This window comes from Triturus cristatus, chromosome 3_1 (genome assembly GCF_964204655.1).
Source record: "Triturus cristatus chromosome 3_1, aTriCri1.1, whole genome shotgun sequence".
NCBI classification, from domain to species: domain Eukaryota; kingdom Metazoa; phylum Chordata; class Amphibia; order Caudata; family Salamandridae; genus Triturus; species Triturus cristatus.
In genome coordinates this window covers 905,454,220-905,468,919 of record NC_140583.1, presented here as the reverse complement: position 1 = coordinate 905,468,919, position 14,700 = coordinate 905,454,220, and the positions used below count along the sequence as shown (strand labels likewise).

The window sequence follows — 14,700 nt, the reverse complement described above, 5'->3', positions numbered from 1 at the left end:
CTAAAGACACTATTTCAAACCACTGCAACGGATACCGGTGGTCGCTGCTAGGGCTGGGTACTGCTATATAATCTATGCAAAAGTGTATAATCTGCAGCTCATATGCCTCGACGGAATATGCTACTTACCAGTATGCATCTGTTCTTGGCATGTAGAGCTGCAGATCTATACACGCCTCCCCGGCTACCTGTATCCGTTCCAGTGTATCTTATTTAGATACAACACACATGGGTTTCTTACTATTATCACTACGCTCCATCTTTTCCCTGCTGGCGAAAAACAATCTGAGGATGGAGCCGAAGCCCATGCGCAGTATGGACTGAAGGAGGAGTCACCGAACTCGTGACTTCCAAAGACTGTCCAAGAAGAAAAACAAACTGCAAACATCCGGGCCCAACACCAGATAGCGATTTATGCAAAAGTGTATAGATCTGCAGCTCTACATGCCAAGAACAGATGCATACTGGTAAGTAGCATATTCCTTTTCTGACTGGTTGGCGGCTGAGCAGTTGGAAGGCAAAGTATCAGTCTGTGTTTTGAGAGACCCATGTTAATTGTTCAGAATCTGGGTGTTCACACCACGTAGACTGATGCTGGATGGACAGATAGCCACATTGGATGGATAATTGCACACCATCGTGCCGCCTAAGTTGTCTTGCATGGATTGAATGTGACCGGAGGCCCTAGGAAACCCCAAGTGGTCCATGTTCCATTAAGGGACACCATCTGCCAATTGAAGGTAATTTACCCTTCAGTAAATGCAGGTTCCTTCCGATCCACGTACACCATCGTTCTTGCTAGCGTCCACGCCTGTACTATCATTTCTTGCATAGATAATGCGTACATTACTGTTGCTCCTTTTTAATAAATTAGAGGATTTAGAGACTCCTTTTTCTATATTTTTTGCAGCGTCAATCTTTCTGGTTTCACTATGCTGTGCATTATTCCGTGATCTGGTGGTTGAGTCCGGATTCGTAGTCTTTCTTTTAAAAGAAAAAAAAAACGTAGCCCAGGTGGGCGTCGACGTCCCACCATTTGGTGTACTTCTCGTGACGTCAGCGTGCTTAATGCGGAAGTCCCACTTTTGGGGCGCCATCTTCAGATTCTTTTTTCCGCTGTTGGGTCTGGATCGTCAACAAGAAGCTCCAGAGTTTGAACGAAGAAAGAAGAGCACAAGTTTCATTGAAGAAAAATAAAGCAAAGACTACAGAGAGGAACAACATAGAGCCGGGACGACGAAGAAGGAAGAGAACCTCCGTCTTCGACGTCCAATGGAGAATGCACACTCAGGAACTCCTGAGCGCAGGAATGGACAAAACACCTTTTAAATTCTGCCGTAACTGCCACCACAAATACGCGCAGAAGGACCAAAATCCGGTCTGCAACCTTTGCCTGCCTATCGACCACGAGAGCAAGGACTGCAACGCCTGTTCTGCCTTCACGCCAAAGACACTCCGGGTGAGAGAGAGGCAGAGGAGAGCCAACTACAACATGGAAGGCAAGGGTAAGTCCCCGTCTCTGTACGACCTGGGCCTCTCCACCGACGAAGACCACATCGCCGAGGGACCTGATGACTTCACGGTCGCAGAGACCGATAAGAAAACGTCTGACAAGGTAGGAGAGACGTCGAGCACAAAACCCCCGAAAGGGCCCCGAAAACCAGACACTGACTCTCAAACCAGAGTCTAGGTCCTCTAAAGTAACACCGGCGCCGAAAAGTTCGACGACCGCGAGTGGATCCAAGGACGAAAGGCCCAGCGGATCCTTCGAGAAGGACTCCCAGGTGCCGAAGACCGCCGGAAAACAAGGTTCGTCGAAACAGACCCACGAGGTGGGGCGTTCGACCATGAAGGACAAGGCCGCGTCGACGCAAGCTCCGTCAAAGACCAGTGCTCGACGCCGAACATGCCTCCGAAATGGAGAAGAAAAAGAGAAGGCTCGAGGCGGAGATGGAGAGCATCCTTCAGAGGAAGGAGTTCGATGAGAAGATTAAGAGATTCACAATCCCAACGAAACCGGCGACGGTCCTCGTCGAAGTTGAGGAGCAGAAAGAGTTCGACGCCGAAGAGCAGTCGAAAGCTCCCGAAGAAGATCCCTACTATGAGGGAGAAGAGGAGGAGGAGCAGTCTATATACGGCTCGGCACCGTCGACGACGCAAGAGCTGGAATGGCAGGACCTCGACGCCGAAAATCCAGAAGAGCCCTTGGAGACCTATCCTTCGAGGCCTTCGCTGCCAGATGATATTGGGGCGTACAACCTGGTCGTCAAAAGCGCGGCTGCAGCTTTTGGTGTGAAACTAGAGGAGGAAAAACCAAAAGCAGATTTTCTATTCAAAACACTGCTACCCATCCAAACTAGGAGCCAGTTCCTCCCCATGCTCCAGAGTGTCATGAACCAAGGGAAAGAGGCGTTCAAGGAACCAGCAACATGCCGATCCATCACGCCCAGAACAGAAAAGAAATACAAACACTCCACACAGGACCCTCCATATATCAAGGGATCGGTAATTGCTGACTCCATTATTGCATCCACAGCCAGAAAAAGGGCCAATGTCCCGGCGACCTCGGGGCCACCTCCTGACCAGGAGAGCAGAAGGATGGACCTCACTGGAAGGAAAATAGAGAGGAACGCTGCAATGCACTGGCGCATGGCGAACTCAAATGCGCTACTGAACAGGCACCAGTACCAACATTGGGAAATGATGGGGAACCTAATCAAGCATCTCCCCGAACGATACCAACAAAGGGCTTCCCATCTAGTGGAAGAGGGGAAGAATATAGCAAACTCATGCCTTAAGACAGCATTGGACGGGGCAGAGACGTCAAGCAGACTGATGGCGATAGGAATCTCTGAAAGGAGGCAGGCCTGGCTCAGAATTTCAGGATTCAAACAAGAGGTCCAAAATAATATACTTAACACCCCTTTCAACGGAGAAACACTGTTCGGGGCACCGGTGGATGAGAAACTCACCCAACTCTAAAAAGAGAATGAGACAGCAAGGTCCATGGGGGCCCTGCAATTCAGGGGGATGCGAAGAGGTACCCCGACTCGGAGACCTTACGGAAGGGGAGGTAACCAGCCGGGAACGTCACACCAAACTTTCCAGCAAAGCGAGAGCCACGGCCAACAGGGGCAGCAGAAACAAAACTGGCAGTACCAGCCTCGAGGCCAGTCCTTTCACAGTAGGGGGAACGGACGAGGACAAAGAAGAGGGGGAGACCAACCCACCTCAAAGTGACTTCGCTCGGAGAAGACGGCTCACCCACAAGATACCTCCGAGGGTGGAGCACAAAATGAGGGGGGTACACGAACCAAACGCCTACGAGCATGCAACCACCAGTAGGCGGAAGACTGAGGTTTTTCCTTCAGGAATGGCAAAGAATAACTACAGACAAATGGATACTCAACATCTTACAGTACGGATACTGCATAGAGTTGGAAAGGAGCCCTCCAAACAGAAAACCAAAGTGAAGGGAACACTCAGGACAGGAGCTAGCAAAACTCGCAGAGGAGGCACTATAGCTGCTCCAAAAGCAGGCCGTAGAACCAGTACCATTCAAGGAGAGGAACAAAGGAGTGTACTCGCTACTTCCTGGTACCAAAGGTGGACGAGACACTAAGACCCATCCTGGATCTACGGTTCCTAAACAAGTATGTAAGGGCGCAAAAATTCAAAATGACATCCCTACAAGAACTACTCCCGCAGATGGGAGACGGAGACTTCATGTCCACAGTGGATCTCAAAGACGCCTACCTGCACATCCCAATGAACAGGCAGCACAAAAAACTGTTAAGGTTCACAATCCACAAAGATCACTACCAATTCACAACCCCGGCATTCGGCCTGAAGTTCGCACCAAGGGTTTTCACAAAATGCCTTGCAGCAGTAGCAGCGTACCTGCGGAGGGAAGGGATTCATGTGTATCCTTACCTCGACGACTGGCTAATAAAAGCAAGTTCACACAAAAAATGCGAGGAACACGCACAGCGGGTCACAAAGACACTAACGAACCTGGGGTTCTCAATACACTGGGAAAATCATCAATGAAACCAGAGCAGGTGAAGATATTCCTGGGGGCACAGATCAACACCATAGACAGAACGGTGATGCCCAGCGAAAAGAGAACACTAGCCCTGCTGAAGGAGACTCGCCTCTACCAGAAGGGGCAAGCTCTGACAGTGAGAACAGCGAGCAAGTTCATGGGGATGATGGCGTCCTGCATTCACCTAGTCCCCAATGTACGCCTTCACATGAGACCATTCCAGGAATGGCTGCAACAGCAATGGTCACAGGCAAGCGGAAGTTAACAGCATCTAGTGGTTGTTACGCACGCAGTGCAAGAGGAGATAGCATGGTGGAACAGGGAGAACATAACTATAGGAAAGCCCTTGACACCACCAAGCCCAACTGTGACCATCACCACAGACGCATCCCAGATAGGATGGGGAGCACACATGAACAAGCTCAGAGTGAGGGGTCTGTGGACTCCAGCAGATGCGGTCAGACACATCAACTACCTGGAATTGAAGACCGTACTGCTAGCCCTGAAGGCCTTCCAGAGGCAGCTATACAACCAAAAAGTGTTGATACAGACGGACAATACTACAACAATGTTCTACATCAACAAGCAAGGAGGAACACAATCGTTCCCCCTTTCCACTCTGGCACAGGAGATTTGGAGATGGGCCATCCCACTCAAAATAGACCTGCTGGCCATACACCTACCAGGGAAGGACAATGTGGAAGCAGACTGGCTCAGCAGGCAGACCTCTGCATCCCACGAGTGGGAGCTCAATGGACAGGAAACGCAAAGGCTATTCAAAAGGTGGGGTACACCGACAATAGACCTGTTTGCAACACACCAAAATGCCGAAACTTCGCATCCAGACAACCAGAAAAACAATCCCAGGGGAATGCCCTATGGATAAGTTGGTCAAGGACATTTGCCTACACTTTTCCACCAATACCACTGATACACAGGGTACTCAACAAGTGCAAGACCAGCAACATGACACTGATCCTAGTGGCACCACAGTGGGCAAGACCGACATGGTACTCACAAATAGTGGAAATGGCACAGGGTCCTCCACACACATTCGCAAAAAGAAAGGACTTGCTCTCCATGCAAAACGGAGAGGTTCTACACCCAGAGCCAGAGAGCCTTGGACTGGCGGCTTGGCTCCTGAAGACATAGAGTTCGCACACCTTAAACTACCTCAAAGCACTATGCGAGTGCTGCGGGATAAGGAGACCAACAACACGGAAATGCTATGGGGAGAAATGGAAAAGGTTCACAATGTGGTGCAGCAAAATTAAACTGCAAAATAAATTGACAAGGGAATCAACGGTGCTTAGATACCTCACACACCTACTAAAGGCTAAACTATGCTCATCCTCGCTAAGGGTCCACCTAGCGGCGATCGTAGCTTACACACGAGGTGAGACGGGAGGAAGTTTCTTTACGTCACAAGTAGTAAAGAGATTCCTGGAAGGGGCAAAAAGAATAGCGCCACCAAAGAGGATGCCGCCACCGGCATGGAACATATTCCTTACGGAACTTATGAAGGCACCCTTTGAGCCCATCCACAAGGCCTCGCTACAAATGCTGACAATGAAAACAGCCTTTCTGGTGGCAATAACATCACTACGCAGAGTAAGCGAACTACAAGCGCTAACGCTGCAAGAACCGTACATCCAAATACACAAGGACAGAGTCGTAATGAGAACGGACCCACACTTCATGCCAAAGGTGGTGTCGGCATGCCATATGAACCAGACAATTCAAATACCAAGTTTCTTTCAGAACCCAGCAACAAGCGCAGAAAGGGCACTGCACACTCTAGACCACGGGTACTCCTAGTACGGGCCGCCAGCGGCCCGGCAAGCCTTCCTTGGCGGCACGCGGACCTTGCTGGTAACCTACCTCTGTTTTTTTTATATCGCCGGTTGCAGCAGCGCGGAGCTATGGGGGCCGGGCGATTCTTTTAAAAACCCTTCACTTGTTAATAAGGCTTTGTTGTATTTCACCTCTTCTGAGCGCCCCTGCATCTCCACTCTGATTGAATTGAGATGCAGGGGCGCTTTTGAGTGGAGATGCAGGGGCGCTAAGAAGAGGTGAAATTCAACAAAGCCTCATTAACAAGTGAATGGTCTTTAAAAGACCTGTGAAGTACTTGGGTGCGGCGGCTGTGTGTGTTCCAGGGAAGCTGTCTCAGCGCGGGGTGAGGTGACAGGGACAGCAGGGTGAGGTGAAGGGGCGGGGGGGCAGCAGCTAGTGAGAGCAGCGGGTGAGTTTACAGCGGAAGGAAGACAGTGCGACAGAGGGCGGGAGGGAGAGGGGAAAGAGGGAGAGGCAGAGAGAGAGGGAGACAGACAAGGAGGGAGAGGGAGGGAGACAGAGGGAGAGGGAGGGAGACCGAAGGAGGGAGGGAGACAGAGGGAGGGAGACAGAGGGAGAGGGAGGGAGGGAGACACAGAGGGAGGGAGGGAGACACAGAGGGAGGGAGGGAGACACAGAGAGAGGGAGGGAGACACAGAGAGAGGGAGGGAGACACAGAGAGAGGGAGACAAACCGAGTGAGTGAGACAAACCGAGTGAGTGAGACAGGGAGGGAGAGAGGGACGGAGACAGAGAAAGGGAGACAAACTGATTGAGAGAGAGATAGAGGGAGGGAGACGGAGAGAGAGGGGGAGGGAGGGAGAGGGAGAAGGAGATGACCCCGCGGACCCGACTGGGCAACCTTGCCTGGCGCCGTCGATGGCTCCGGCCTCGACGCCGCAATTGCCCGAGGGACCCGTTCCCGAGTCCCCGCCGACGCCGGTCGACCTCGTCACGCCTCCTCTGCCGGCGTCGACACCGGTACCACCTCCGACGCCGGCTCCGCTCGGCGGCGAGCCCCAGTTCAGCCCCGCTCCGGGCCCGGCGCCGTTACGGCATCGATGGACGCCGCGTTCGGCGCCGCTGGAGACACATTGTCTATCGCCCGGCTCCGATCCTTCCTCCTGCATACCAGGAATCGGATGATGGGGGCAAATGGGAGGGATCCGAGGATCCTATGGCCGTTCAGGCTCAACTGTCACAGGACTGGGCAGATGAACTGGGGGAGGCCAGTGGGCTGGATACCTCTCCAGACACTGGAATCATCTCTCCTCCGACTGTGGCTTCGGAGGAGGGTGCTGCTTTCTCTGTGGTGCTGCGCAAGGCGGCCGCAGCCCTTGGGCTCGAGCTACCTGCCGTGGCTGTGAGGACTAACGTCCTCACTGAGGTGCTTCAGTCTGCAGCAAGCTCCACTGAGCCTCTGCTGCAATTCAATGAGGCCCTCCTTGACGTTCTGCAGGGCACCTGGTCCAAGCCCTCCACAGTTCCTCCTGTGGACAGGAACGTCGCCAGGCGCCACCGCCCTGCTCCGAGCGACCCCAGTTTTCTGTCCCAACACCCTACCCCCGAGAGCCTGGTTATCCAGGCCTCTACCTCCCAATCCTCCTTCCCGACCGCTCCGCCGGACCGGGATTCCAAGAGACTGGAACAGTTTGGCAAAAAGCTGTTCTCCGCCCTTAGTTTGGGCCTGCGGTCTTTGAACACCACCTGTCTCGTGGACCGTTATTCCCACTCTCTGTGGGATATGGTGGAGGACGTGCTGCCCCTGTGTCCGGAGGAGGTCCAGACACGACTTACCCATGCTCTGGCCGATGGGAGGGATGCAGCGCGACATGCTATCCGATGTGGGCTTGACACTACGGACTCGCTGGGTAGGGCGATTTCTACCACAGTGGCACTTAGACGTCACGCCTGGCTGCGGTCCACGTCCTTTTCGGGCGATGTCCAGAGCACTCTCGTGGACATGCCCTTTGATGGCACTCGCCTTTTTGGCGAGAAAGCGGACAGTGCGCTGAATCGCTTTAAGGACTCCCGGGCTACGGCCAAGTCCTTGGGCCTCTCGGCCCCGCGGTCGCAAACTTCCGCCTTTCGCCCCTTTCGTGGCCAAGGAAGGGGTGCCTCCTCATGTACGCCTAGCCACCAGCCGCAGAACCAACCTGCGCGCGGTCGCGGACGTGGTTTCTGCCGAGGCGGTTCTGGAGGACGACGCGGTCAGCCCACATCCACCCCGGCAGCATCCGCCTCAAAGCCTTCCTAGTCCGAGCTTTCAGGCCCATTCCACGCCAGTGGGCGGCAGAGTTCGCCATCACCTGCTCCACTGGCGGTCCATCACATCGGACAGGTGGGTGCTGCAAATCGTCCGAAGGGGCTACTCCCTCCCCTTCGAGACGACCCCTCCAGCCATGCCACCGCAGCACCACCGTATCTCGGGGGATCATTTGAATCTTCTCCACAACGAAGTTTCGGCCCTCTTGGCCAAGGGGGCCGTCGAGCGCGTTCCGAGCCCAGAAGTGGGTCGTGGTTGTTATTCCCACTACTTTCTGGTTCCCAAGAAGGGCAAAGGGGGCCTACGCCCTATCTTGGACCTCCGGAAGGAAAGGTTCAAGATGTTAACTTTGGCTCAGGTTCTGGCTGCCCTAGACCCTGGAGACTGGATGGTAGCGTTGGACTTGCAGGACGCATATTTCCACATCCCCGTCCCACCGGCTTTACCTGTGGTTCACGGTGGGTCAAGAGCACTTTCAGTTTACCGTGCTCCCCTTCGGCCTCACCAGTGCCCCTCGGGTGTTCACGAAAGTGATGGCGGTGGTCGCAGCTCATCTGCGCAGATCAGGGGTTCCAGTCTTCCCCTATCTCGACGACTGGTTGTTGAAGGCGGGCTCGCCCCAGGCAGTCGTCTCCCACCTCCAGACTACGGCGGATCTCCTGCATTTGCTGGGATTTTCCATCAACGTGCCGAAGTCACACCTGAGTCCCTCTCAGAAGCTCCTCTTCATCGGAGCGGTTCTCGATTCGGCGCAGTTCCGGGTCTATCCGCCGGAACAGCGGGTCCGGGATATTCAGGCCCTGATTCCCATCTTTCGGCCTCTATCCTGGGTTTCGGTCAGGCTAGTGTTGCGGCTTCTGGGGCTGATGGCCTCCTGAATCCTACTAGTTCATCACGCCAGGCGGCGCATGCGGGCTCTGCAGTGGGACCTGAAGTTTCAGTGGGCCCATCATCACGGCAACCTGTCCGACCATGTCTTGATCTCGGAGGGCACTGCATGGAGGGTATGCTCAGACGTGAGTCCCTTGCTCATTGCACCATCAGGATTCAGGCAAGCCGGGCCGACGAAGGCTGTGATGCCAGAAACCGGTCCCCGGAAGCTCGTTTCCTTCCCAGTATAAGAATTGGCTTGGTAGTTTGGTTTGCCCTGTTCCCATCATGCACTGGGACAGGTACAGACTAATTTGCATGTAGCCAAGTTCTGAGCTGGGATGGTGCAGTGAGCTAAAAAACGGTGATGGATTAAAACCATGATCTCTTGACTTGGTAAGAGTATTCTGCATCATTCAGAAACTCTGTCCATCACCACCCCCTTTTTCTCAAATCGGCCTCCTGAATCCTACTAGTGCATCACGCCAGGCGGCGCATGCGGGCTCTGCAGTGGGACCTGAAGTTTCAGTGGGCCCACCATCACGGCAACCTGTCCGACCATGTCTTGATCTCGGAGGGCACTGCACGGCAGTTGCAGTGGTGGCTCACGGACCGCGATTGGGTCAAGGGGCAAGAGCCTCTCCCTTCCACAACCGGAGCATGTCGTAGTGACGGATGCGTCCCTCCAGGGATGGGGTGGCCATATGGGAGAGGCGGAGATCAGAGGCCGCTGGTCTCCGGCGGAGTCTCGTCTCCACATCAACCTGTTGGAGTTGAGAGCGATCCGACTTGCACTGAAAGCCTTCCTTCCCTCTGTCAGGCGAAGTGTCGTGCAGGTGTTCACGGACAACGCCACCGCCATGTGGTATTGCAACAAACAGGGCGGGGTGGGGTCGTGGACCCTTTGTCAGGAGGCTCTGCGCCTCTGGACGTGGCTGGAACACCAGGGCGTCACCCTAGTGGTTCAACATCTGGCGGGCTCTCTGAACGCCAGAGCAGACGAACTCAGCCGCCGTTGCATGATGGATCACGAATGGCGTCTGAACTCCGAAGTGGCGCAAGGTCTCTTTCAGCAGTGGGGAGAGCCTTGGTTAGATCTATTCGCCACCGAAGAGAACGCGCAATGTCAGCAGTTCTGCGCGTTGGAATTTCCAAGGCGGCACTCGCTCGGTGACGCTTTTCGTCACGAGTGGAGTTGCGGTCTGTTGTACGCCTTTCCGCCTATACCACTTCTGCTCAGAGTGCTGAAGAAGATCAGGCACGACCGGGCCCAAGTCATCTTGGTGGCTCCGGATTGGGCACGAAGGTACTGGTATCCCGAGCTACTCAGTATGTTGACCGATCCTCCGATACGTCTGCCCCTTCGGGAGGATCTTCTGTCGCAGCAGCAGGGGACGGTCCTCCACCCGAACCTGTCCAGCCTCCACCTCCATGCGTGGAGATTGAGCGGCGGCAGTTGATGCCATTTGACTTGCCTCCTGAAGTCTGTGATATCATTCTGGCAGCCAGGCGTCCCTCCACAAAGACGGTATACGCCTGCCGGTGGAACAAATTTGTGGCATGGTGCACAGCAAAGGCTGTGGATCCCCTTTCCGCCCCTCTTTCTGAGGTTCTACTGTTTCTTCTTTCTTTGGCCCGGCAGGGCTCTGCCCTGGGCACCCTGAAAGGTTATCTTGCTGCCGTCTCTGCCTTCTTGCAGCTTCCTGATCGGCCTTCTCTTTTCAAATCCCCTGTAGTTGCACGCTTTCTAAAAGGCATTACTCACACGTTCCCTCCTGTCCCTTTTGTAATGCCTCAGTGGGACTTGAATCTTGTTCTCACATTTCTAATGTGCGCTCCCTTTGAGCCTCTTCATAATTGTCCTCTTTGTCTGACGCTTAAGACTGCTTTTCTGGTAGCCATCACCTCGCCATCACCTCGGCTAGACGGGTGAGTGAGCTCCAGGCTTTATCTTCAAAGCCTCCTTTTCTCTCTGTTCATCCGGACAAGGTTGTCCTTCGGCCTCGTCCCTCCTTTCTTCCGAAAGTGGTGACTCCATTTCATCTTGGGCAGTCTGTCATCTTGCCCACCTTCTTTCCGCCTCCTTCCAAAGAGGAAGAGAGGCTCCACCGTCTGGACCCAAAACGTGCGCTCTCCTTTTATCTGGACCGCACAAAGCAGTTCCGGGTGGACGACCAACTTTTTGTTGGATACGTGGGTGCTAAGAAGGGGAAAGCTGTGCACAAACGGACCATCTCTCGGTGGGTCGTTTTGTGCATCAAAATTTGTTACTCCTTGGCAAAAAAGGACCCTCCTGTTGGGCTGCGCGCCCATTCCACTTGGGCCACAGCGGCTACCACTGCTTTGGGACGGGGTGTCTCGTTGCAGGACATCTGTCAGGCGGCAACGTGGGCTTCGCTACACACGTTTGCCAGGCATTATTGCCTTGACAGCCAAGTCCGGAGGGATGGCTTCTTTGGCCGTTCTGTCCTCCAGGACTTTCTGGTGTGATCTTGGTTCGCAGACCCACCACTTGGGATGGTATTGCTTGGGTATCTATTCTAAGGTGAGGAATCTAACGTGTTTCTTTCAGATGAACAAGTTACTTACCTTCGGTAACGATGTATCTGTAAAACATTAGTTAGTTAGATTCCTCACCGACCCACCCATCCTCCCCGTTCTGCGAACTGACATCTAGGGTTAAGGTTATCCTTTTCAGGCCCCTAGATTTTATTTTTGGCACCAGTGTCGGTCTTTGCATGGCTCTGCGTTCCTGGCGCGGAAAGCTATGTACAAGAACTGACGTCAGCGCGCGAGGGCGGCGTCTAAGTACTCCGTCATTCCGGCGCACGACGCCGATGACGGACGAGGAGCCGCAGACGACGCCTAGCGACGCGCAAGGGGTGTTGCTGACAAAATCTTCCTGATCCAGTCTGACGCCTGGGGATATTCTAAGGTGAGGAACCTAACTAACTAATGTTTCTTACAGATACATCGTTACCGAAGGTAAGTAACTTGTTCTTCAAGACATATGCCTGGCGGCAATATCAGTGCACACGTTCACTAAGCACTACTGCGTGGATATACAGATGAACAAGGAAGCACAAGTAGGACAGAAGGTGCTTCAACATATATTCAACGACCAACGCTCATCTTCCACCCAGCCGCCACAAAGATAACAAACCGCTACAAAATCTATGCACAGCATAGTGAATCCAGAAATATTCACGCTGCAAAACGAATAGTTTCTTACCTGTCGGTGTAGTTTTGCAGCTTGAAGATCTTTCTGGATTCACTAGCGAACCCACCCACCTCCGCCAGGAAGATGAGGCAGGAGAAAGAGGTGGAAGGACAAGGAATGAAAGAACCAAGAAAATACTGAAAGGATGTATAAAAGGGAAATTACTAGAACGCCTAGGGTTAAAAAAAAAAAAAAAAGAGAGAAAGGGAAAAAAGAACCCGAAGATGGCGCCCCAAAGGTGGGACTTCCGCAGGAAGCACGCCGACGTTATGAGAAGGTACACCAAATGGTGGGACGTCGACGCCCACCTGGGCTACAAAAAAGACTACGAATCCGGACCCAACCACCAGATCGCGGAATAATGCACAGCATAGTGAATTCAGAAAGGTCTTCAAGCTGCAAAACTACACCGACAGGTAAGAAACTATTTGTTTTGTACATTCCTATCCGGTTACTGTAATAGTAGTTTGTAAATCCTAGTTCGAAAACTCTTATTATGCACAGCCTATGGAGAAATCGCGCTACACATAGAATGCTGTAATGAAAATACTAATTTCTGTCCATTGCCAAACTATGGCTCTGTATGTCTTTAGGGTTTCTATAATAATCTAATCGGGTTGGCACAGTTTTTGTTCTTTGCAGTTGAGGTTCATTGAATAATAATTTTTAAAAATGTTTTGAAAGCTTTTATTATGTCCTTTCATATTCATCCAAAAATACTGCTGTGGTTATTGTTTAATGGCTGACCACCAGACCTTCTTACAGTAAGTAATGCCTTTGAATTCAATGAGTACATAATAGTTATTAAAAAATGCAGTTCTATTCTAATCAGCTAGTGTCCATTCAAAAGCAGTTTTGTTTTCCCACTTTGATCAACTTCTGTAACTACCCTTATTTTCAATTATTCACATTGTACGGTTTGAAAAATCTGCCCTGATATTGTTTATGCTTACTTTAATAGTCATTTAAAACGCATACATTTTGTTTTTAGTTTTTGCAGTGCACAATGGCGATCTGAGACACCAAACGCCCACAAAATATGAAAGTTGGGGAAAGGCGTCTGTGAAATCTTCTGCGGAGAAGGAACAATCTTCTGTGAATTAAATTGTTGTAGACCTTTCCATGTTATGCCTGCAAAGGGACATCCATTTGTATAAATGTTTTGATTTTTGTGCACAGTTCAGAGCAATAAATTATTTTTAGTTTTGCTTTTTACTGTTTTCTGAACTAATAGCCATTTTTATATTCTAAAATGCCAAATTAGAGTGCATCTTCTAATATTTTCACAGGTTTAACAAAATCTAACACAAATGTTAGTTTTAATGGTAATTTGCCTATAAACAAAACACTTATGGGTGTCTGACATGCTGTGTTGATAGTGGTATGCATATTAGCTTCTTACTAAAAGAATGAACTCCAATTGTGAAAAATAGCCTCTTGTGGCCTATAATGATGGATTACCCTGAATCATTTGGTAAATGTTCCAAGAAATCTGCGATTTAGGCAAAGGGTATTTTATCTTTATTAATTTCACATTTTAATATTTTTTGACTGTTTATTCATGTATTTAATATTCAGATTATCTGTTCAACTTCTACCTGAAATGTTCATATACACAGGTTTGTATACCTAAACTTGAGACCATATTAAAGAGTGCAATCCATTTACTCACATCTTCCTTTCACCTAATTCTAATAATCCTAGTAGTTTGTCCATTTCAGGGGGTAAAAGATGCATCCCAGCAGAGTTAATATTCTGCTAGTCGTGACATGGTGTATACCCTTCAATTATTTGATTTATAAAATCCCGGTCTTTATGTAATTTATAGTTTCTCAGCAATTGCATTTGACTATTTTATAAATTTCCCACTTCCTTACAGCAACCGGTTCGAACTTCATGCCTTTTATCTGTATGTGTGCATTCAAATATAGTGGTGTATAAATGTGCCATGTTGAATCAGATTAACCTTTCCAGCGACATTTTTTTTATTACAAGGAATTGGTAATATATTATTGGTAATTAATGGATTTTCTTATTTTGTTTACCATGGGATTTCCAAGTAGGATTGATCAAAATTAGGGCTTGCACTCTGTCTAAGAGGGGATTTATTTACTATTTGCCTTTCAGTTATGTTATATTCAACACATTTCTTAGATGTTCTGTGAAACTAATAAATCCCTTCTATCTCAGTTTTGTTTGTCCTAATCCTCCAACATTACAATACTGTGTATCTTAAGGAGAACACTTAACTGCACAGCAATTTTAAATTGATCATGTTCACTCCCCGAGTCCAGTTTTCTCTTTAATTAAAATGAAAAATTAGATATACTAAAATTAATCTAAATGCTTTTTTATGTATTGTGGAAGAAACCATATATTTGTATGCACTTTAAATCTTCAGAGAAGGGGTCAGTTGTATCTTACCATCTTTTTGGGAAACATTTTAGGTTTTGCCCAAGCTCCCA

The 14,700-nt window shown here is 50.6% G+C and overlaps 1 protein-coding gene across 1 annotated transcript in view; it reads left to right on the top strand.

Moving 5' to 3' along the window:
• GCA (grancalcin) overlaps positions 1 to 14,424 on the top strand; it is a 121,045-nt gene extending 106,621 nt beyond the window's left edge. The window contains exon 8 of the mRNA XM_085645422.1: positions 13,227 to 14,424. Within this exon, the coding sequence (XP_085501548.1) occupies positions 13,227 to 13,253 (27 nt within the window). The 3' untranslated portion in view covers positions 13,254 to 14,424. The remainder of the gene's footprint in view (positions 1 to 13,226) is intronic.
• The last annotated feature ends 276 nt before the right edge of the window (positions 14,425 to 14,700 follow it).